At 43.1% G+C, this 25051-nt stretch overlaps 1 protein-coding gene across 6 annotated transcripts in view; it reads left to right on the forward strand.

The window, feature by feature from the left end:
• TBC1D8 (TBC1 domain family member 8) overlaps window positions 1-25051 on the forward strand; it is a 143417-nt gene that overhangs the window by 53886 nt on the left and 64480 nt on the right. For 2 of the 6 annotated variants that reach the window (XM_081591517.1, XM_081591521.1), the window contains exon 2: window positions 2375-2530. The exons of 2 other annotated variants lie outside the window; for them this stretch is intronic. In XM_081591517.1, the coding sequence (XP_081447643.1) occupies window positions 2375-2530 (156 nt within the window). The remainder of the gene's footprint in view (window positions 1-2374; window positions 2531-25051) is intronic. 2 more of the 6 variants (XM_081591519.1, XM_081591522.1) reach the window with 1 other exon arrangement.

Raw genomic sequence — 25051 nt, forward strand, 5'->3', positions numbered from 1 at the left:
CTTATCCATTCGTCTGCTGATGGACTTCTAGGTTGCTTCCATGTCCTGGCTATTGTAAATAGTGCTGCGATGAACATTGGGGTACATGCGTCTCTTTCAATTCTAGTTTCCTCGGTGTGTATGCCCAGCAGTGGGATTGCTGGGTCGTATGGCATTTCTATTCCCAGTTTTTTAAGGAATCTCCACACTGTTCTCCATAGTGGCTGTACTAGTTTGCATTCCCACCAACAGTGTAAGAGGGTTCCCTTTTCTCCACCCCCTCTCCAGCATTTATTGCTTGTAGACTTTTGGATAGCAGCCATTCTGACTGGTGTGAAATGGTACCTCATTGTGGTTTTGATTTGCATTTCTCTAATAATGAGTGATGTTGAGCATCTTTTCATGTGTTTGTTAGCCATCTGTATGTCTTCTTTGGAGAAATGTCTGTTTAGTTCTTTGGCCCATTTTTTTATTGGGTTGTTTATTTTTCTGGAATTGAGCTGCAGGAGTATTGTTGCTTCGTTTGATTCATCAGTTTCTTTACTAGATATACATCTATTCAAATGATTTAGCTCTCTTTGTGTGAGTTTTGGTAATTTGTGTCTTTCAAGGAATTGGTACATCTCATGTAAGTTATCAAATTTGTGAGTATAGAATTGTTCATACATTCCTTTATTATCCTTTTAATATCTCAGGGATCATTTCTGATATTGGTAATTTGTATTTTCCTTCCTTTTTCCTTCCTTAGCCTAGCTAGAGGCTTGTCACTTTTATTGATCTTTGCAAAGAATCAGATTTTGGTTTTATTGATTTTTTTTTTTTTTTGCTATTGTTTTTCTATTTTGAATTATGTTGGGTTTTTCTGGCTCAATTTTTATTATTTTCTTCACGGTTATGTTGTTCTTCTTTCTATAGTTTCCTAAAGGAGAAGCGTAGAGTATTCTAGTGTTAGAGCTGAACCCAGAAGTCCCCTCATCACTTTTTAACTGCTGCTCTTCCCACCTTCTTCCAGGTGAAGGGGCCAGGTTGGTTCTGTAAAACTTGCTGCCCATTGCCAAAGCTCCTGAGTCTTGAGTCTTTTCAAACAGAAAGACTTCTTCTGTGTGGTATAGATATACAATGGAATAGTACTCAGTCATAAAAAAGAATGCAATGATGCCATTTTCAGTAACATGGATGGACCTAGAGATTATCATACTAAGTAAATCAGAGAAAGACAAATATTATAGCACTTATATGTAGAAGCTAAACTATGACATAAATGAGCATATCTATGAAGCAGAAACAGCCTCGCAGGCGTAGAGAACAGACTTGTGGTTGCCAAGGGGAAAGGTGGACTAGGGAAGGATGGATTGGGAGTTTGAGGCTAGCAGAAGCCAGCTATTATATATAGGATGGATAAACAACAAGGTCCTACTATATATGGTTAATCTGGATTATTTACAATAGCCAAGACATGAAAGCAACCTAAGTGTCCATCAATAGCTGAATGGTTAAAGGAGATGTGGTACATATATACAATGGAGTATTCCTCAGTCACCAAAAAAATGAAATAATGTCATTTGCAGCATCATGGATGACCTAGAGATTACCATACTAAACGAAGTAAGTCAGAAAGAGAAAGAGAAATATCTTATGGTGGCACTTATATGTGGAATCTAAAATGGGATACAAATGAACATATCTTCAAAACAAACTCACAGACATAGAGAACAGACTTGTGGTTGCCGAGGCGGAGTGGGGAGGGGTGGATTAGGAGTTTGGGGCTAGCGGATGGAAACTATGTATAGAATGGATAGGGCAGGAATAGAGAAGTAGATGTAGAGTGGACACAGTGAGGGAAAGAGAGGGCGGGACCAATTGCGACAGTAGCCTTGACATATAATATACATTACCATATGTAATAGATAGCTAGTGGAAAGTTGCTGTCAAACACAGGGATCTCAGCCTGGGCTCTGTGACAACCTAGAGGGGTAGGAAGGGGGCTGGGTTGGAGGGAGGGAGGCTCAAGAGGGAGGGGATCTATGTTTACTTACAGCTGATTCATGTTGTTGTATAGCAGAAACCAACACAACATTGTAAAGCAATTATTCTCCAATTAAAAATAAATAAATTTAAAAAATGGACAAAATCTTGCTGAATAGCACAGGGAACTGTATTCAATATCTTGTGATAAACCATAATGGAAAAGAATATGAAAAAAAAGGTGTATATATGTATACCTGAATCACTTTGCTGTACAGAATAAATCAACACAGTATAAACCAACTATACTTCAATAAAATTTAGCAAAAAAAAGAGGCTGCTGATGCTGAGTTACTGCCTCGCCTTCCCAGTGGGCTGCTGGCTGTCCGTCCCTGTGCTCACATGTGCGTTGTCCTCTTGTCTCTTGAAGGTCGCCTGGTGGGTGCCCTGGACGCGGTGCTGGATTCCAATGCCCGGGTTGCTCCGTTTCGAATTCTGCTCCAGGTGCCCGGCTCCCAGGTGTATTCTCCCATAGCATGTGGTGAGTTACTGAGCGGATCGGACGTTTACTGGGCCGTGGCCACGGGTGAGTTTCATCCCAGGTGGAGCATTCCCCACCTTGAGGTCTGAGCATGGATATCTGCATGGTGGTGATGCTTAAAGGTAACTCGTCGAAACTCATCCGCTGCTGTGAGCTCTGTTCTTTCTTTCCACCATCAGAAGCATGTAGTGGTTCTTAAGGTTGGACAGCCAGGTTGGACAGACGGTCCAAGTGGTGTGTTGTTCCCGGAGGAGCCCAGCCGTTTTCTTTTCCGTCTTGTGTCTGACATAACACAGGAGTCCCGGGCGCGAGTGCACGCCGTGATGGAGCAGGGGAGGTGTCCCGGGCTGGGTCTGTCTCAGGCCCGTCTTGGTCCTTGTTCCACATGCACTGAATTCCTGGACAGAGGGGCTCTGCGGGAGTTTAGAAATCACCTTCCCATCCTCTTTGAGTTTCAGCTGCTCCCACATGCACCGTTTAGGACTCTGCCTGGACCAGGTCTTCTGGGGATCATGGCATCGTGAGAAGCCCCTTCTGTTAAAAAACAAACCTGAGATGTGTCTTTTTATGTATTTATTTTTCAAGCACCACAGAAACTTTATTCACACAATCCATGTGAGATTTCTGAACCTGTGCCAATGAGGCAAGACAAGCCCTTTTCTCTCAGGCTTGTTACTGATGTGTAAATTAACACAAATGCAAGTCAAACTTACACACTGTTGACAGATAACTCCTAGTCCCTATTTTAGTATTACTGTCACGGGGATGCTCAAAGAGCAGTTGGTGAGATGTGTCTTTTTAATTACGCAAGTAATCTTCACACTCCAGAAATTAGAAAATGGGTAAGAAAGAAGGAAAAAGAAGTCATCTATAACATCTTATCCAGGGTAATCACTCTCTGTCTACATGTGTTTCTACACAGAGATTTTCAGTGTTTTTTTTTTTTCTCTTAAAAAAGTGAAAGTGTTAGTCACTTGATCATGTCCTACTCTTTGCAACACCATGGACTGTAGCCTGCCAGACTCCTCTGTCCATGGGATTCTTCAGGCAAGAATACTGAAGTGGGTTGCCATCCCCTTCTCCAGGGGATTTTCCTGACCGAGGGATTGAACCCCAGTCTCCAACATTGCAGGCAGATTCTTGACTGTTTGAGCCACCAGGAGAGCCCACATTTTAGTAACTACTGTCAGATTTCAGTGTCACCTTACATTCTTTAATGACATCGGATTACTTTTTTTCCTGGAAAAAATACAGGAAAGGATAAAGAAGAAAATTGTCATCTTATACCCACCATTCATTACTAATGACTGTTAACATCTTGGCACATTTTTTCCCAACTTGTTTTGTTTGTTTGGACAAATCATTCTGTATTTGCATAAAGTGATAAAATGATGCTTGCTCAATATAATCAATTAGCCCTGGAAAGTACAAAGAAAAAAATATATCTTCTTCCCCCCTTCGCCCCCTCCACCAATATCCTAGCCAACCAACCTCCAGCAACACTGGTTGACAACTTTTTTTCCTTCCTTCCTTTTGTCTTTTTGTATTTTTTGGCCACGCTGAGCTTGGTTCCCCAATCAGGGATTGCTCCCAGGACTGCGGCCATGACAGCTCTGAGCCCTAACTGCTGGACCACCAGGGAATTCCCAGCACCACTTTCTAACGCATCTATGCAAGTCCAGGGATAGTTGGGAAGAACAGTAGATGGTGCAGCTTGTCCGACAGTGCCAGTTGACAATAAAAATATTGTTTTTAGTGGATTTCAACAAAGGGAAAGATGCTGAAGTGAAATGAAAAAACTTAAACTTCCAAGAAATAGCCCTCGAACACTGAGTGCCAGCTTTCTAAAAGGTTCATTGAAGGTCAAGGGGATAGATGTTTGAAAGTGTGACAAGGTCAGAACTGTGGCTTTTGAAGACAGTGTTTGTACTCGGACGGTGTTCATTGACTCACCTACTGAAGGACAAGGATGCCTTCTCATCCGTCCCCTGCTGCCCCAGGCTCTCATTTTAAAAAGTTTTACTCTTAATTGTGTGCTTTGATTCTCATTCTATTCGGTAACTGTGTTCCTCAACATTATTTGGCTCAGTTCTCTGTGTAAATCGATTCAGTGCTTCCATCAGGTATGACTTTCCCAGCATAGCATCTTTTATTTTGGCTCCTTTAGTTGGCCCCGTTTTCTTTCCCTAATGATGTCTCACATGGTTGCAATGCCCTGGTAGGGTATGATGGGTTCTGACCAGTCTCTGGGGCTTGGTGGCCATCACTTTGGGGTCTTGCAGTATTTCAGTGGCGAGGGGAGAAACCTCAGGCTGGTCTGATGCACCCTACCCCCTACCCCGCGCCTTGTGGGTGATGTGCTTTTCATGGGTATGACTGCTTTTTTTATCTCTGAGGTTTTGCAACATTAATCACTTTAGTAGCTCCCTTATAATCTGTTACTCCCTGGAGCACTTTGTGTTACATTTTTCTGAAACTCTGTGTACTCTTCCAGGACTTAACACTGATTTCTTTAATCATTTCAGGAAACTTTCTTAATATCATTCTGTGTATGTGTTACATTGTAAAAATGCATTTTATATTCCGTTGATTGGACTTCCCACTTCAAGGACACTTTATGTTGGACAGCTGTTGTCTGTTTTTCATATCTGCTTTTCCTTTTTTTTGGTGAAAAGAGATCTTTGATAAAAGAATTGACCGTACAGGAGCACTCCCCTTTCACAGTATTCCTTTTTACTTACATGTGTTATTGGTTATGCTCTAAGATTTCTTGGTTACACCACTAAAGGGCAGAAAAAGGAATGTATATAAGGCAGTATTTCTTTTAGGTGCAGTTAGCGTGGGCTTCCCCAATGACTCAGTGGTAAAGAATCTGCCTGCCAATGCAGGAGACGCAGGAGACACAGGAGACGTGGGTTCGATCCCTGGGTTGGGAAGATGCTCTGGAGGAGAGCATGGCAACCCCCCTCCAGTATTCTTGTGTGAAATGTCCTGTGGACAGAGAAGCCTGGTGGGCTACAGTCCATGGGGTCGCAGAGTTGGACTGAGCAGCTGAGCACACATAGTATAGTAGTGTTTTAGGAATACTGTGTTTTTCTTGATCTGTCCTTTTCAGCTGCACTCTGCATGCTGGTTGTATAGCCCTTTCCTCTAAGGGAATTCTGTTTTCAGCGGTGTTTCCCAGACTCTGCTGCCTTTAACTGACCTACTAATTTTGTTGACATGTGGTTTTTTAAAAAATCTAAGTAAGTGAGTGATTTGGCCGTGTCGGGTCTTAGTTATGGCACTCAGGATCTTCATTGCATCACGCGCGATCTTCCGTTGCGGTGCACAGGCTCGGTAGTAGCGGCAGGCAGGATCTTAGTTCTCCGACCAGGGATCAAACCCGCATCCCCTGCTTTGCAAGGTGGGTTCATAACCCCTGGACTACCAGGGAAGTCCCCATGTTGTCAGTGGTTTTGATCCTCAGTTCATTTCCTTAGGTCTCCAGTCTCCCATTTTATCTCTGTAATTTCACCATCTCATCTTTGAGCTCTTGTTTCATTGAACTCACGTTTCTGTCATCTTGGGGTGTGAAGGCTTCATGGGCATTTCCTCCTCCTCCTCTTCCTCCAGGACACTGAGCACCTCGTTCTCTCTCATCCCCTTGCAGTCAGCGGGTTTGCTTGGTTGCTGTGCTGTTTCTCCCCTTTCTTGCTCACGCTTAGAAATGGTTCTCCTATACGGTGTAAGCATTAATACAGTGACCGTGGCATTTTGATGTGTATTGTGGGGACAGGGCAGGGGAGGCTGGTGTGCTGCTGGCCAGGACGAGGGATGGGAGGGGCAAGACCCTGTCCTCTTCTCCCGATTCTCCCTGGATTCCTCTCCTCTGCCCCAGGCAGGGGAGGTGGTCTTGCTCTAGGATTTGAGACTTTTGATGAGAATGTTTGGATTTTTGCCTCCTGCTAGATGGACCTCTGGGGAGTCACCAGTGGGGGGAATTACTGCACAAGCCTGCTGGGGTCCTGAGACCACATAGCCCTGCAGGTCCACAGGCGCCAGCCTGGGGTCCACAGTTTCGCAGTGTCATGCTTGATGGTGACACAGTGTTCAGCCTTTGGCTGTAGCTAGATTTACTCATCTAGAGCTTTATTAGATACTTAATTGGCTCTGATTTTTGTGTATTTTATAAACCTAAATGACCATCCAGACACTTAAATATTTCAGGCCATCCCCAAAGTCCTCTCATTTGAAATGTTTGATGCTTGTCTCGTACAAGACCTGTGCTTGGTGCCGGGATTCCTGGATGAGGGTGTGAGAGGCAGTTTCCTCTCCCTGACCCTCTTCTTGGGTCATGGGGAATCAGAGAGCCAACCTGGAAATGGCAGGTACAGGTGGAACAGGGCAGGGAAAGCAAGAGAGGCCAGGACCCCGGGGGAACACATGTACAAGCATACCTCGTTTTATTGTACTTTACTGTGCTTTGTAAATGTTGCATTTTTTTTTTTTTACCAATTAACAAGGCTGATCACATGGTTTTGAATTGTGGTGCTGGAGAAGACTCTTCAGAGTCCCTTGGCCAGCAGGGAGATCAAACCAGTCAATCTTAAAGGAAATCAACCCTGAAGATTCATTGAAAGGACTTGTGCTGAAGCTGAAGCTCCAATACTTGTGTCACTTGATGAGAAGAGCTGACTCACTGGAAAAGACCCTGATGCTGGGAAAGATTGAGGGCAGGAGGAGAAGGGGATGACCGAGAGTGAGATGGTTGGATGGCATCACTGATTCAATGGGCTTGTGTGCTAAGTCGCTTCAGTTGTGTCTGACTCTTTGTGACACTATGGTCTGTAGCCCGCTAGGCTTCCCTTGCCATGGGATACTCTAGGCAAGAATACTGGAGTGAGTTGCCATTTCCTTCTCCAGGGTATCTTCCCAAACCAGGGATGGAACCCACGTCTCTTATGTCTCCTGCATTGGTAGGCATGTTCTTCACCCCTAGTGCCCCCTGGGAAGCCCTGAGTTTGAGCAATCTCTAGGGGGTAGTGAAGAACAGGGAAGCCTGGCGTGGTACAGTCCATGAGGTTGCAAAGAGTTGGACACAACTGAGCGGCTGAACAACGACTGTTGTGTAGGACAAATCAATCTGTGCCGTTTTCCGACAGCATTTGTTCACTTTGTGTTTCTGTGTTACCTTTTGGTAACTCTGTCAGTATTTCAGACTTTTTCTTATTGTATTTTGTTACAGTGATCCATCATCAGTGATCTTTGATGTGACTGATAAAAAGATTGCTGACTTGCTGAAGACTTGGATGATGGTTAGCTTTTTCGTAGCAATAAAGTATTTTTCAAACTAAGGCATGTACATTGTTTATTTAGATATAATGCTATTGCACACTTAATAGACTACAGTGTAATAGAAACATAACTTTTATGGGTACCATAAAATAAAAAAATTCATGAGACTCCCTTTATTGTGATGTTTGCTTTATTGCAGTGGTCTGAACCTGGCCCGCAGTATCTCTGGGGTGTGCCTGTAGTAAGGAATTATTGCCTCCAATGGATATACATTTATAAGGCCGTTTATGTGCGTATTCCCAGGTTACCTGCTATGAAGGTTGCAGCAGTTTACACTGGCTGCCTCCCCCCTGCCAGTGTCATTGCCTTGAGCACATTTAATTCCTGGAACATTCTTTCTCTTGAACCAAGATCTGCTTCCTTGAGCTATAAAAAGAATAAAACAATGCCATTTGCAGCAAAATGGATGGGCCTAGAGATTATCATACTAAGTGAAGTCAGAGAAAGTCAAATATCATATGATATCACTTATATGTGGTCGCTCTTGTTCAGTCGCTGAGCTGTGTCCAAATCTTTGTAACACCACGGGCTGTAGCCTGCCTGGCTCCCCTGTCCTTCACTATCTCCCAGACTTTGCTCAAATTCATGTTCATTGAGTCAGTGATGCTATCTAACCATCTCATCCTCCTGGTACCCCCTTCTCTTTTTGCCTTCAATCTTTCCTAGCATCAGGGTCTTTTCCAGTGAGTTGACTTTTCACGTCAGGTGGCCAAAGTATTAGAGTTTCAGCATCAGTCCTTCCAGTGAATATTCAGGGTCGATTTCCTTTAGCATTGATTGGTTTGATCTCCTTGCTGGTCAAGGGACTTTCAAGAGTATTCCTCAACACCACAATTTAAAAGCATCAGCGTGAAATCTACAAAAGTAGTACAAATGAACTTGTTTACAAAACAGAAATAGACTCAGACAAAACAAACTTATGATTACCAAAGGGGAAAGGGGGATACATAAATTAGGAGTTTGGCATTAACATATACACACTATTATATATAAAATAAACAACAAGGATATAGTACAGGGAACTCCACTTAATACTCTGTGTAACCGATGTGGGAAAAGAATCTGAAAAAGAATAGACATAAGCATATATGTATATCCGACTCAGTTTGCTGTACACTTGAAACTAACACAACATTTTAAGTCAACTATTTGTTGTTCAGTTGCTAAGTCATGTCCAACTGTTTGCGACCCCATGGCCTGCAGCACACCAGACTCCCCTGTCTTCCATTACCTCCTGGAGTTAGCTGGAATTCATGTCCGTTGCATCAGTGATGCCATCCAGCCATCTCACCTCTGTCGTCCCCGTCTTCTCCTGCCCTCAGTCTTTCCAAGCATCAGTCTTTTCCAGTGAGTCAGCTCTTCTCATCAGATGGCCAAAGTATTGGAACTTCAGCATCAGCATCAATCAACTATACTCCAATTAAAAAATGAATTTAAAAAGGTCTGCTTCCTTTGATTTCCACTTGACTGGGTGCTCGCCTTGGACCTGACCTGTGGCAAGTTAGGCGCCACCTTCGTCTGTCCTCTTGCCCACTGAAGGTCTGAGTAAGCAGTCGTTCGTCCCGGTGCCCTTTTCTCGGGTAAGGGAGGAGACACTGGGGTGGAGATTTGGCTCGGGCCTGTGGCATTGATTTAGGTACTCAGGCCTCTTTCCGGGAGTCCCTTGGGCATCTTGTGCTGTGATATTGATTCACCATGTTTAATATTTTATTGTGTCTTGAGCCCTGAGAAAGGCTCCCTGCCCAGGGTCTCTTGTCTCAGATGAAGCACAAACAAGAGCTGTAGGAAGGGCCTGCGTGGCACTAGGACGGGTCAGAACAGGAAGTGTGGCCCGAGGGGGTGATTGATATCTTCACTTGTCTCTGGCTGCTCACAGGGCAGTGCAGGCAGTGGGGGGTGATTCTTGAGGATAAGAGTCTCTCTCTTTTTTTTTTTAAAGCAGAGGTGGAAGAGCTGGGTAGGTAATTTTGTGGGTGAACGTGATTATTACTTGGCAGCAGAGATCTGTGGCTGGTGCGGGAAGAGAGAGAAGCTCCTGTTATTATTACTTTGTTAACTTACATGGATTGAAGAATCCCAAGGTGTTGTTGTTGTTGTTGTTTTGGATCCCAAGGCTTTATAATCACTACTGGTTTCAGTGGACAGAAGAGAAGGTACATTGTGAGGGTCGTTATGAGCTGTTTCGAGGGCGCTGGCAGAGGCGTGTGCCCTGTCATTTGGATCAGATCTCAGATGTCCCCTACCTGCCCAGAGAGGCCTCCCCAGGACCCCCTACCAACTGCCTCCTCAGTTCTGGCTCCCTTGTCCCTCCAGCACTTGGCTCTACTAATGTTTCCCTTTTATTTAAGCGCTTGGTCCCCAGTGAAAATAGTTTTCTCAGAGTGGTGCTCAGTACTGACGCTCAGTGCCCAGGGCAGAGTCGGGCGTGTGGGTGAATGAGGGGTCAAGTACGTAAGAGAAGGTCAAGGGCTCAGGAGTCAGGACCTCTGTTCCATAAGGAGGGGAAGGGAGATGGTGTGTGTCACCACTGATAAAGTGTCTTGGGTCCTTTCTGAGAAGCCAAGGCCAGGGATAGTCCAGGGCTGTGTGGGGCCTGAGTCTGAGCTCTGTAGCCAGCCACTAGGACCACTGCACAGTAGAACTTGGAGAAAAGGGTCTTGCTTCCTGTCTTTAAAAAGAATTTTTTTTTTATTGTGGTTAAATATAAAATTGATTAGCTTCAACATTTTTTTTCTTTTCCATTATGGTTTACCACAGAATATGGAATATAGTTCCCTGTGCTATATAGTAGGACCTTGTAGTTTATCCATTCTATATATAATAGTTTGCATCTGCTAACCCCACACTTTTAGTACAATAATCGCTAGATTCATCCATGTTGCCGCAAATGGCATTATTTCATTCTCTTTTTTTGTGGCTGAATAGTATTCCATTGTACACACACACACACACACACACACCCCACATCTTCTTTATCATCCATGTGTTGATGGATGCTTCGTTTGCTTCCATATCTTGGCTATTGTGAATAGTCCAGCTTAGCCATTTTTTTAAAAAAATACCTATTTGGCTGTGCTAGGTCTTAGTTGTGGCATGGGGGATCTAGTTCCCTTATCAGGGATCAAACCTGGGACCACTGCATTGGGAGCATGGAGTCTTAGCCACTGGACCACCAGGGAAGTCCCAGCTTAACCATTTTTAAGTGTACAGTTCAGAGCATTAAGTGCACTCATATTGCTGTGCTACCATTGCCACTGTTCATCTCGAGAATTTACAAATGGAAACTCTGTGCCCATTAAACACTAACTCTCCATTCCTTCATCCTCCTGGCCCTGAAAACAACCATTCTGCTTCCTGTCTCTAGGACTTTGATGACCTTAGGAGCTTCATATAAGTGGACTTATGCAGTATTTGTCCCCTTGTGTCTGGCTGACTTCAGGCATAATGTCCTCAAGGTTCATCCATGTCAGAAACTGGAGACAAATTAGGAAATAATATGCAAATGATTTAAAAGTGCAAAATGGAAAAAACGGTTCATTCATGTCATGGTGTGTGTCAGAATTTCCTTCCTTTTGAGGCTGAATAATGTGTGTCTGCTTTCTTTTTGAAATCAGATACATAGTGATTGGTGCATGACTTGAAATCAAGCACGTGGTGTGTAGAACCAGGAGAGGTGACTGCCAGGAGCCAGGTCCTAGTCAGAGGCGGGAGGGGAGGGAAACAGCAGGTAGAGGAGACTGGGGGGCAGGGTCCAGCCTGCAGGTAGGGGTCAGCCTCTGAGTTGACGCCTAGGCTGTGAAAAGCTTTTCAGGGCCCTGGAGGAACAGGGCAGTGTTGCTGTTTCTCTGTGTCCGGTGGTCTGAGCCATGCTTTGTCCTGTGATGAGCCCAGGCCACGCCAGGCTGTGAGGTACCGATGTATCATTCCATGTCCCTGTTGGTAGGGGGCTCTCAGAGCTATGGCTGTGTTACCCACACACACATTTTATTTTTGAGTGTGGTGCTAAACGTAGTTAGTGGGTTTTGCCTGTTTTTAGGAAACGGAAGATATCCAGGGAAGACTCTGGGTGATCTGCCTGGACTAGTGCAGGAGTTGAATGGATGGGGCAATAATTTGACTCCTTTTGATGTCAGTTCATTGAGATTGGGGGTGGGCTGTCTTTTCTGGTGACTGACAGAGGACTTGCTGTGCTTCAAGGCGCCCAGGATGGTGTCCTGCCAGGAGTATTCAGGAGAAGCTCATCAAACCTTTGTCCACGTGGCCTTTTTTTCTTTTTTAATTGAGGTATAGTCACTTTACAATGTTGCGTTATTTTCTGCTGTGCCACGAAGTGAATCAGCCATATGTATACCTAGATCCCGTCCCTCTTGGACCTCCCTCCACCCCATCCCACCCCTCCTGGTCACCACAGAGCTGAGCTCCCTGTGCCGTACAGCTGCTTCCTATTGGTGATCTGTCTTACACACGGTAGCGTATGTATGTCAGTCCTAAACTCCCAAATCATCCCACAGTCGTGCCTACACATTCGTTCTCGGCATCTGCATCTCTATTCCTGCCCTGCAAATACGTTCACCTGTACCGTTTTTCTAGATTCCACATATATACAGTAGTATATATCTGTTTTTCTCTGACTGACTTCACTCTGTATAACAGACTCTAGGTCCGTCTATGACTCTACAAATGAACCAACTTCATTCCTTTTTATGGCTGAGTGATATTCCAATGTATCCATGTACCACATCTTCTTTATCTATTCATCAGTCAACGGATATTTCAGGTGACCTTTTAGTAATGCTCATGTCCTTATGGTCTGCATTTGGACTGCAGAGTGCCTGGCTAGTGTTGTCACTGTTTATGATAGCGTCGTGCAATGTTTTCATGTTCCGTGTTCCTAGCAAGGTCTGGAAATGAAGGAGAGCAGGAAAACGGAAGAAAACAGAGCGAAGTGGTAGCAGGTGAGAGAGGGGATGCTGTGACAGCCCCACCCACCATCGGAGTTTAGATTTCCCAGCAGATGGGGGTTGGGGGGATGGGGATGTAGGCAGAGACACCCCTGCATCACGGGAGCAGGTATGTGTGTGTAGTTTGAGGAAAACTTGGTTAATATTTTAGGTTTGGAAAATTTAAAAACAAGCTGATTTTTGAAATTTTAAGGATCATTAAAGGAAGCTGTATAGCATAGAAGCATATACACCACCATATGTAAAATAGATAGCCAATGGAAATTTGCTGTGTTACTTGGGGAACTCAAACCGGGGCTCTGTAACAACCTAGAGGGGTGGGAAAGGGTGGGAGGTGGGAGGGAGGTGCAAGAGGGAGGGGACATATGTACACCGATGGCTGATTCATGTCGATGTATGGCAGAAATCAAACTTGTATTGTAAAGCAGTCATCCTTCAATCAAAAATAAATTTTAAAACAAGGAAGCTGTGACATTTTTTGTTCACAAATTGTGGGATGTGTTTTATAAAAAGTGAGAATGACAAGTGTGATGCTTTCTGGTTTAAACAAAATCCCTTTCCCATACGTTCCTCATTTGAGCCATGAATAATTACTAATTGGCCCTGGGGAGGGAAAATGCAGCATACAGGCTCCTCCTGACTTGCCGGGGCCACGTCTCATGTCAGGGGGGACACCACACCCTCTGCCCTACACCCCCACCCCTCCCAGCAGCCCAGGTGCAGGTTCTTAACGGAACATTCTGTCCGTGTTCTTTCTGCCGTATCGACGCTTATCTCTGCCCTTGACCATGGCTGGCATTTTAGTCTGTTGTCTTCTGCATCACTGTTTGCTTTGTCTTTGGAGAGAGAGTTTTATTACGGGAGGAAATGTTCCAGGGTGGATCAGATTCGTGTCTCGGTGACCTTTGTGCCAGGGCGGCTGAGGAAGTGCCGCCAGCCAGGTCGTTTTTCAAGAACAGAACTTGCTGTGCACTTCAAGGCAAGCCCGGGACGCAGCCTCGCAGGAGGAAAGTTTCAGAACTGTTTTGTGTGCACCTCCTAAGGTCATGCAGGATGAGTGGTCATGCTTGCTTTTGGTTGCCTGCGACTTCTGAGAACAGCACTGGCTGCCCTTTTCCACACAGATTTACACTCAGAAGTGACTGATGGGGCCCTGGCTGACATTTGTCTTCTGTTAGGAAGCATCCATCACTAGGCTTTTACAATTTCCAATGAAATAATTTTGCTTATGGTCAGATAATGAAACTCCCCGAAGATGTTCTCCCATTAAGGGATGTGTTTATCGTTACTTGAAAAAGCTGGCAAGTGCTGAGTCTAACTTTCTGACTTAGTGAATTTGGATTTCAGAAGTCATTTTTGTAAAATGCTTTTAAACTAGGGAGGTTGTTGGAGATCTCACAGTCTTGAGTTTTCTCTTTTGGGTTAGTTCCTTTTCTGAAATGTATAGAAAGAGTAGATCACTGTTAGACAAGAACTAACATAGTGTTGTCAGTTATGCTTCAAAAACAAACTCATGGAAAAAGAGATCAGATTTGTGGTTACCAGAGGTGGGGGGTGTGGGGGAAGGGGGCCTTGAAAGCAGGTGGCCAAAAGGTACAAACTTCTGGTTGCAAGATAAATAAATACTAGGGATTGTAATGTACAACATGATATAAATTATTATGAATAATGATAATATATGAAATATATAAAAAATATATAGATGAAAGTTTTAAAGACAGTAAATCCTAAGAATTCTCATTACAAGGAAAACTTTTTCTGTTTCTTTTATTTTGTTATCTATATGAGAAGAAGGATCACTAAGCTTGTGATAATCATTTTATGATGTATGTAACCAGATGTAACACAGGTAATTTTGCTGTGCACCTTAAATTTATACAGTGCTTTATGTCAATTATATCTCAATAAAACTGGAAGAAAAAAATTAGTCCCTGTTCTCCCTCTTGTAATAATCCTTTTGCATAAAGTTTATTCTTACTTTAAAATTCTGATTCTTTTAATGTAACGTACTTCAGAATAAATATTGCTTAAACAAAAAACATAAAGTTTTTAAGCTGGAAATTAAACTTTTCTCTAGGATTTTACACGTTGCCTAACTTCTGCACAGAGAATAGGGAGGTTGGGACTGACGTATATACACTATCGATTCTATATATAAAAGAGACAAATAGGGCTTCCCCGGTGGCTCAGATGGTAAAGAATCTGTTTGCAATGCAGGAGACCTGGATTTGATTCCTGGGTTGGGAAGATCCCCTGGAGAAGGAAATGGCAAACCACTCCAGTATTCTTGCCTGGAGAATCCCATGGACAGAGGAGCCTGGCGGGCTACAGTCTATGGGGTCGCAAGAGTCAGACATGGCTGAGCAAGTAACACCCCCCCCACACACACAATGAGAACCTCCTGTAGAGCACAGGGAACTCTACTCAGTGCTCTGTGGTGACCTAAATGGGAAGGAAATCCAAAAAAGAGAGGCTATCTATATATGTATGGCTGATTCGCTTTGCTGTACAGCAGAATAGAATGCAACATTGTAAAGCAGCTGTACTCCAAAAAAACAAAAAAGAAACCATCTGGGGGTGATCTTAGCACACATTCAGTTCCGTCCATCCCATTTTAGTAGGTGAGTAGAGACTGACTGAGGCAGCTCAGTTTCCAAGTATGGTGACTTTGGTAAATGATTTTTATTCGCTGACTCCTAGATGGTCAATGAAGTCGGCAGAGCGAGAGAGCAGAAGCCTCCTAACGCACATGGAGTCCAGAGTGCTCCTTCCCTGTAGGACCTAGGTCTGTCTGGGTATATCCTCGTCCTTAAGTCACGCTGACTTCCACAACAGAAGCTGTCACTGTCCCCAAGGGCTCACTTCTCTGACATCTGCTAGAACCTTACATGTCTGAGTGGTCTGGTGCTGGGAAGTGATCTGCATTTAAAATATACAAAGGAAATTCAGAGATTATACATTTCTGCCCCATTTTCTTATCCTGCTTTCACTTCTGATTTTACAAAATATGTGCATAGGTGGAGATTAATTATCCAGACTTATGCCTTTTGGAGAAAATTGAAGTATAGTTGATGTACAGTGACTCATGTGTACAGCAAAGTAATTCAGTTAATTTTGTTGTTGTTCAATTGCTAAGTCATGTCCAATTCCTTGCGACCCCGTGGACTGCAGCATGCCAGGCTTCCCTGTCCTTCACTATCTCCAGTTTGCTCAAACTCGTGTCCATTGAGTCAATGATGCCATCCAACCATCTCATCCACTGTTGCCCCCTTCTTTTCCTGCCCTCAGTCTTTCCCAGGATCAGGGATTAATTCAGTATTAATTCAGTTAATACATGTATATATTCTTTTTCAGATTCTTTTCCATTATAGGTTATTACAGGATATTGAATATAGCTCCCTGTGCTATAAGGTAGATCCTTATTGTTTATTTTATATATTGTGGTGTGTATCTACTAATCCCAAATTCCTAGTTTATCCCTCCTTTTTCTTTTCACTAACTGTAGGTTTGTTTTCTATGTCTGTGAGTCTGTTTCTGTTTTGTAAATAAGTTAGTTTGTATCTTTTTTTAGATTCCACATGTAAATCCTTCTCTCTTAGACTTACTTCACTTAGTATGATAACCTCTAGGTCCATTCATGTTTCTGCACATGGCATCAGTTCACTCTTTTTCATGGCTCAGTAGTACTCCGTTGTATGTATGCACCGCATGTTCTCTGTCTGTTCATCTGCTGATGAGCCGTTAGGTTGTCTCCACATCTTGGCTGCTGTGAACCCCAGGTGCGTGTATCTTTTTGAATTAGAGTTTTTGTCTTTTCTGGATACATGCCTAGGAGTGCAATTGCTGGATCATATGGCAGCCCTATTTTTAGGTTTTTAAGGAACCTTTGCACTGTTTTCCATAGTAGCGGCACCAATTTACATTCCCATCCACTGTGTAGGAGGCTTCCCTTTTCTCTGCATCTTCTCTGGTTCAGTTCAGTTCAGTCGCTCAGTCGTGTCCGACTCTTTATGACCCCATGGACTGCAGCACACCAGGCCTCCCTGTCCATCACCAACTCCCGGAGTTTAACTCAAACTCAAGTCCATTGAGTTGGTGATGCCATCCAACCATCTCATCCTCTGTCGTCCCCTTCTCCTCCTGCCTTCAATCTTTCCCAGCATCAGGGTCTTTTCCAAAGAGTCAGCTCTTTGCATCAGGTGGCCAAAGTATTGGAGTTTCAGCTTCAGCATCAGTCCTTCCAGTGAACACCCAGGACTGATCTCCTTTAGGAAGGACTGGTTGGATCTCCTTGCAGTCCAAGGGACTCTCGAATCTTCTCCAGCACCACATTCAAAAGCGTCAATTCTTCAGCGCTCAGCTTTCTTTACAGTCTATCTTCTCCAGCATTTATCATTTGTAGACTTTTGAATGATGGCCATTCTGACTGGGATGAGGTGGTGCCTCCTTGTGGTTTTGATTTGCATTTCTCTTACAATTAGTGATGTTGAGCATTTTTTCATGTGCCTGTTGGCTATCTGTACGTCTTCTTTGGAGAAATGTATTTCTCCAATAGGTATTCTGTCATGGCTTTTCTGTTAAAATGTTTTTAAATCTTTACTCTAAAGGTTTTCAAACATACCCCAAAGTAGTATGTTTATAATGGTGTAACGACGTCCTCCAGGCCCTTTATGCAGGTACGTTATGATCAAGGTTTGCCCACCTTGCTTTATCTCTTACTCTCTGAATCTTTTTTTCCCCTGCCAATGTATTTTAAAGCAAATCCTGGAAATAATGATATTTCACCCCTATATATTTTAGTGAAGATCTCTGAATCTAGGGCCATTCCTTGTCACTGCAGTAGCATTATTAAACTGATAGAGGAAACTGAACTCCTTGCTGTTAGCTATACTCTATACAGACATGGGCTTCTGGTTGCTCCAGGATCCTCCATGGATCTGGTTGTTGTCATGTGTTCAACCAGAAACACACTGCTCATTTGATTGTTGTGTCTCATATCTTTTAAAGAAGTATTTGTTTTGTTCTTTGGCTGCATCAGGTCCTAGTTGCATGCACGCAGGCTTCTTTCTCAGGGTGCTCAGGCCCCAAAGCGTGTGGGTTCCGTAGTTGCAACATGCATGCTTAGTTGCCCCACAGCATGTGGAATCTTAGTTCCCTGTCCAGGGCTCGAACCTGCATCCCCTGCATTGCAAGGGAGATTCTTAACCACTGGACCACCAGGGAAGTCCCTCTTCTATCTTTTTTAGTCAAGAAGGTCTCCATCCCGCCATCTCCACTCTACTGTTTTCCCCCACATCATTGACTTGGTGAAGATTTGGGTCAGTTTTTATGTACAATGTCCCACTGATCTGTTTCCTTCCTCAATGTATTACCCCATCCATTTCTTGGTCCTTCATATTTCTTGAAAAATGAATGGTAGTTACAAAGGTTCAGTTGAATCCAGGTTCAAAAAGAATACTAAGCAGGTGGCTGTCCTTCATCCTGCCTGGGAGCACATGTCCGCTGGTGTCTGATTCTTAGGGATGCTAAGATTAGTTGATAAGGTCAGGTGACAGCTTCTATTGCATTCTTCCCCATCAACCTTTCATCTAGTGGTTTTAACCATTAAAATCATTGCCTAAATAATTTTTCTCTACATACCACAAAATGATGCTTTTCTAATTTGATCAGTACTTCTACAGATTTCAGTTGGAGCTTGTCTGTGAAGGGCCATCTGCTCGCCCTCAGAACATTTAGGAAAGGGAGGGGAAGGATGCTTGCTTTCACCCTTTAGTTGCCTGTCGTTAGTGTATGTGCCCCGGCTGTCTGCAGTGGTGACAAGTGAGTGAGGTATTTTTGGTCTTGGTTTGGTTTTCTCTTTTGCTTCCTCCCTCCCTTTTTAGTGTCATTTTAAAGTTCATGTTCCCCATTCCCAACCCTTTATTATGCAAATTTCCAGACACACTGAAATGTTGAAAGGATTATACAGGGAGGAATTCTCCAGGCAAGAATATTGGAGCGGGTTGCCATTCCCTTCTCCAGGGGATTTTCCCAGCCTAGGGATCAAACTCAGGTCTTCTGCACTAGAGGTAGATTCTTTACCATCTGAGCCACCAGGGAAGCCCCTTATGCATTGTGTGGGTTTGGTTAATTGCTGTCTTTTTTGACACTCAGATTGTGCCACCATCTGCCTGTGAGAACCCCTTCCTGTGTCTTCTGTGACTTGTCTTGCTCCATTTTTATTTATTAATATTTTTGGCTGTACCAAAGACAGTTGTCTCTGTTGCACCTTGAGGGCTTTCTCTACCTGTGGCGAGTGAGGGCTGCTCTCATTGTGGTGGCTTCTCTTGTTGTGGAGCACAGGCTGTAGAACTCAGTACTTGTGGAGCATCGGCTTAGTTGCTCCGAGGCATGTGGGGTCTTCTCGGACCAGTGATCAAACTTGTATCCCCTGCATTGGGAGATGGATTTCTTATCCCTGGACCACCAGGGAAACCCCTCATTCATCTCTGAGTGATTCCTTGCTCTCTGCCAATAAGATGTTAAATGCTCATCTAGTGCATTTTGACAACAAAAGTCTGTCTAGTCAGAGCTATGGTTTTTTTCATTAGTCATGTATGGATGTGAGAGTTGGACTGTAAAGAAAGCTGAGTGCCGAAGAATTGATGCTGTTGAGCTGTGGTGTTGGAGAAGACTCTTGAGAGTCCCTTGGACTGCAAGGAGATCCAACCAGTCCATCCTAAAGGAGATCAGTCCTGAATATTCATTGGAAGGACTGATGCTGAAGCTGAAACTCCAAGACTTTGGCCACCTGTTGCGAAGAACTGACTCACTTGAAAAGACCCTGATGCTGGGAAAGATTGAAGGTGGGAAGAGAAGGGGATGACAGAGGATGAGATGGTTGGATGGCAACATCGACTTGATGGACATGAGTTTGAGTAAGCTCTGGGAGTTGGTGATGGACAGGGAAGCCTAGCATGCTGCAGTCCATGGGGTCACAAAGAGTCAGACACGACTGACTGACTGAACTGAACAGTGCATTTCCTGCCTCCTGCCTGGAATCAGCCCTTCCTCCAAGTAGCCCTGGTTCCTTTGCATGGGGAATGGTGTTTAGGGACCACAGTCTGGGGTGTGGGCTTGCTTATTATTACTGGGTTGTCATTGCCTCTAAGGGTCTTCAAATAGGATGAGCCAAGAAGTACGTGAAAGAAAAGAAAAAAGAGGTATGAAAAAGGAAAATAAATCGTGAGTTCATACTTAGCTTTCTAATTCAATTGTAAAACCACATAGTTGTAGCTTTGATTTTATATTTGCTTTTCCCTTCCAATTCACTGAAATCTTGGTTTCTAACAATATTCACAGAATCATTTTGTATGTATTGTACATGCACACACACGTCTTTAAGTAATATGAATACTGCTATTAAGAATAAGAGTAGTGAGAGAAAGTAAATTTTTTGCAGCTCTATTTGGCCTTAGAATGTATTTAACTGTGGATGTATAGTCAAAATGGGCTTCCTAGGTGGCACTAGTGGTAAAAGAACCCCCCACCAGGGCAGGGGATGGAAGGGACTGGGGTTCGATTTCGATTCCTGGGTCAGGAAGATGCCCTGGAGGAGGGCATGGCAACCCGCTCCAGTGTTCTTGCCTGGGAAATCCCATGGCCAGAGGAGCCTGGTGGGCTGTGGTAGGATCACAGAGTTGGACATGACTGAAGCAACTTCACATGCATGCACGTACAGTCAAAATAGTGTTTAAAACAATTATTTTCTCTGTGCAGTCATATCGGTAATTATTTTAATAACCTGATAAACAAATTCATTTTTCATTGTTAAGGATTGTATTTTTTCCCTTTATGACTTACCTCAACTGAAAAATGCAAAACCCTTTTTGTGATTAATCGAATCTATAAATCTCTGAAAACACTATGTTTGTGTTTAGAGAAACCACGCTCCCCAGCCTTTCTTTTTTATGAAGGTCACATGTATTCTGTTCTGTGCTTTGCCTTTTTCACATGTCAGCATATCCTAGAAATCTTTCCATGTCAGAGAGTAGAGACTTTCTTCCCCTTCCACTTCCTCTTCCTCTGTTTTCTTTCTCTCTCTCCTTTGTTTCAGTCTTTCATTGCCTAGAACTACCAGAATTTATGTAACCTATTCTCTGCTGCTGCTGCTGCTGCTGCTAAGTCGCTTCAGTCGTGGCCGACTCTGTGCGACCCCATAGACGGCAGCCCACCAGGCTCCGTCGTCCCTGGGATTCTCCAGGCAAGAATACTGGAGTGGGTTGCCATTTCCTTCTCCAGTGCATGAAAGGGAAAAGTGAAAGTGAAGTCGCTCAGTCGTATCGGACTCCTAGCGACCCCATGGACTGTAGCTTACCAGGCTCCTCCGTCCATGGGATTTTCCAGGCAAGAGTACTGGAGTGGGATGCCATTGCCTTCTCCGAACCTATTCTCTACTGGTGGATATTTCTGTTGTTTTCAAACTTCAGCCTGACAAATAATGTCCCAGTGAATAACCTGGTAGCTTCCTAGAAATGGGATCGTTGCATCAATGGTTTAATTAGATATTGTTAAATTCTCTTCTTTCCATTGGGGTTGCATTATTATTTTTTAAAAGTCCAGTCGACACTGGATGAAAGTTTCTGTTTTCCCAGACTTGTCTTCATATCACACTTACGGGTTTTTGCCAGCCTGACAGGTAAGACATGGTGTTGTTCCATAGTTTTAATTTGCGTTCTTTTTGGTACGAAAAAGTTGACCATCTTTCATTTTAAGGACTGTTTTTAGAAACTAATCTCATTTACTTAGTTTTTTATTGGATTGTTCTTTTTTCCTCTTCAGTTTTTAGGTGCTGTGTATTAGGAATTTAAGCCCTTTATTTGAGGTGTGAAAGTACAAAATCTCTCCTCAGTTTGTCATATAGTGGGATTTAGAACTCCTTTGTTTTATGCTTTCTGATTTTGAGTTATGGTTGGAAGATTTCCTCATTCTCAAGTTACTCAGGAATCCACTCGTGTTTCCTTCAATTACTTGTGAATTAATTTCTTTCTCTCAGTGTTTTAAAGCTTTTGCTCTGTGTCTTCTTTCTTGCAACATTTCTGATAGGATATCTACTTCTGATCTTTTTTCCTCTGTAAATTTTTTTTTTCCTTCTTTATCACTGGTTTTCACCAGTTTATTTATGGTGTGCTTTTCTGCAATTTTCTTTAAGAATTTTACTACTTGGGGCTTACTGAGAATCTTGAATCTGTTTATCAAACTTGAAAAACATTTTAGCCACTATTTCTTCAGATTTTTTCTGTGCTTGCTTCTGCAGCACATATACTTAAAAAATGTTTTCTTCTACTCTCCCCACTCTCCTGGGGCCTCAGGTACAGGGATTTCAGGCCGCTGGTTGCTGTCCCACAGCTCACTGACGCTCTGTCCTTTCGGCTTTGGTCGTCCTTTTTCTTCTGTTTCTCATTGCAGAGGTTTTATTTGCTATCAAGTGTCCTGTTTTCCCTGCAACGTCCAATTTACTTTTAATCTCATTAGCATCTTTCTGATTTCAGACACTGTTTTCCATCCCGGAAAGTTTGACTTGGATATTTTTTTTGTATCTTCCATTCAGTTCCTCACCACCCCCATGCTTTCCTCTACTGTCTGCGCTCGTGAAGTGTAACAGCCGTCACGTCTTTGTACCGATTTTTAAATCTATGTCACTTCTTGTTCTGTTTCTAATTATTCTTCTTTTCTTTATGTAGGTCAAAATTTCCTGCATCTTTGCTACTACCCCTGCTTCCATTTTTAAAATTAAGTAATTTTTATTTTTGCCACACCATCCACCATGGGGGGTTTTAGTTCCCCAACCAGGCATTGAACCCACATACCTGCATTGCAAGCACAGAGTCTTAGCCACTGGACCACAGGGAGGTCCCCCTGCCTCTGTGTCTGAGAGGTGTTTCTACTGACACTAGTACAAGGACATTTTAGTGACTATTTCAATTGTAAATTAAAAATCAATTTTCAGTGTCAAGGAAGTTGTTTTGCATTTACTGGAAGTAATTTTAGGGACTCATTTTAATTTAAAGGCAAAAAGGGGTAAAGAAATTATGTAAAAAGAAAGGTTTAGAGCTTATTTTCTTAAGCTATATAGTGAAAAATATACACAGGTTTAAAAAAAAATCATAATGTGACATTCTTGTTTGTTCCTATAAAGATACTCCTTCAGACAGTGTAGATTAGGTATTATTAGAGCATCCACTTTAAGAATGTGAGATTTCTGAAAGTTAAAGCTTTGGTGCAAACTTCCCCACTGTCATTTGCGATTTTTAGTAGATTCTTTGCCTCTGAGTTTCTCTGTGTAGGATGAGTGTCAAGTGGAATTTGGGAATGACACTGTGTTGACTGTTACACTTTATAATTTTTTTAAATTTATTTTTAACTGGGGGAAAATTGCTTTACAATTTTGTGTTGGTTTCTGCTGTACAACAACGCAAATCAGCCATAATTATACATGTACCCCCTCCCTCTTGAGCTTCCTTCTCCTTCCCCCACCCACCCCTCTAGGTCATCACAGAGCACCAGGCTGGGCTCCCTGTGTTATACAGAAGCTTCCCACCAGCTTCTATTTTACACATGGTAGTGTACATATGTCAATGCTACTTTCTCTGTTCATTCACTGTCTCCACAGAGAATGGATATGTGGACTGTTACACTTTCAATTAGTCCTTTTGTGGTTTGTGTGGCTTTTAGTCCAGGCATTTAGAGAGAAGACTTTTAGTGTTTGGACAGGAGAGAAATGTTAATTATTTTTTAAAAAAGTTTTTTATTGGAATATCATTGCTTTACAAGGTTGCATTAGTTTCTACTGTGAGTCAGCTCTATGTATACATATATCCCCTCCCTCTTGAGCCTCAACTATTGCAAAAGAACAAATCTGAAGGATTTACATTGCAATGCCCATGTCATTGTAAATTAGGATCCAGGGAGCTGAAGAAGATAGTTAACTCAGTTGGAGATTTACTCTGCAGAGAGAAACAGTTATTTTTTAAAACTGAAGCTGGGGTCGAGTTATTTATGACTGTGTTCGTGCAGAAGCTGTTAAGTGTAGACAATGAAATGCTTGTTTGATTTCCTGAAAACACCTCTAGGGAAAACCCAAGAGAATAAATACAGTGTGTGAATTTCAAAGTGACTCAGCTTGAGCCTCAGGCTCCTGTCTCCTCTGTGTGTCACAGAAAGAGCTAGAAGAACAGGCCTCCAGGTTGCTCTTGTCTGCACTTTAGATTTCTCGCCTAGAAGATGGAAATAGCAATACCTCTCTTGTGATCCTTTTTTTATGAAGATAAACAAAGTTAAGTGTACAGGGTACCTAACAAAGTGCCTGACTCATGCTAGACCTTCGGAAAATGTCCTGTGTCTGCAGCTACAGCTGTTCTTTCTTAGACCATCAAATTGGTTATTTATAAACCCATTGATGTGATTTATTTTGTGGTCATAATTGATGTTTCTAACACTGTATTTTAGTTTTGCATTTGTTGTTCAGTCGCAAAGATGTCTCCGACTCTTTGCAGCCCCGTGGACAGCAGCACACCAGGCTTCCCTGTCCTTCACTATCTCCTGGAGTTTGCTCACCTCATGTCCATTGTGTAGATGATGCCATCCAACCATCTCATCCTCTGTCACCCGCTTCTCCTCCTGCCCTCAATCTTTCCTACCATCAGGGTCTTTCCCAATGAGTGGCCAGAGTAGCTTCAGCTTTAGCATCAGTCCTTCCAATGATTATTTAGGGCTCATTTCCTTTAGGATTGACTGGTTTGATCTCCTTTGCAGTCCACGGGACTCTCAAGAGTCTTCTCCAGCACCACAGTTCGAAGGCATCAATTCTTAGGTGCTCAGCCTTCTTTATGGTCCAACTCTCCCATCCATGCATGACTACTGGAAAAACCAGAGTTTTTGACTATAGTTTTGCATGTGCGGTGCTATGCTAAGTCACTCAGTGATGTCCGACTCTTTGCAACTCCATGGACTGTAGTCCACCAGGCCCCTCTGTCCATGGGATTCTGCAGGCAAGGATACTGGAGTGGGTTGCCATAGGCATTTACAGATCTGATTTTTGACTTCTTGTGTAGGTAATGTTTAAGATCCACTGAATTTGAATTTTCTGAGAAAAGAAAAGAGGCTTTTTCTGTAACATTAGGGGCCTCGATGAAACAAAGTATACTTTTGCTAGTTGAACTTCTGTTGGAATCCACAGTGTTCTATAGGTTTGGGTTTTAGAAAACTGTATTAACCTGCTGTGCGTGGG

Source organism: Giraffa tippelskirchi, chromosome 4, assembly GCF_054371585.1.
Source record: "Giraffa tippelskirchi isolate mGirTip1 chromosome 4, T2T-mGirTip1v1.2.pri, whole genome shotgun sequence".
Lineage (NCBI taxonomy): Eukaryota > Metazoa > Chordata > Mammalia > Artiodactyla > Giraffidae > Giraffa > Giraffa tippelskirchi.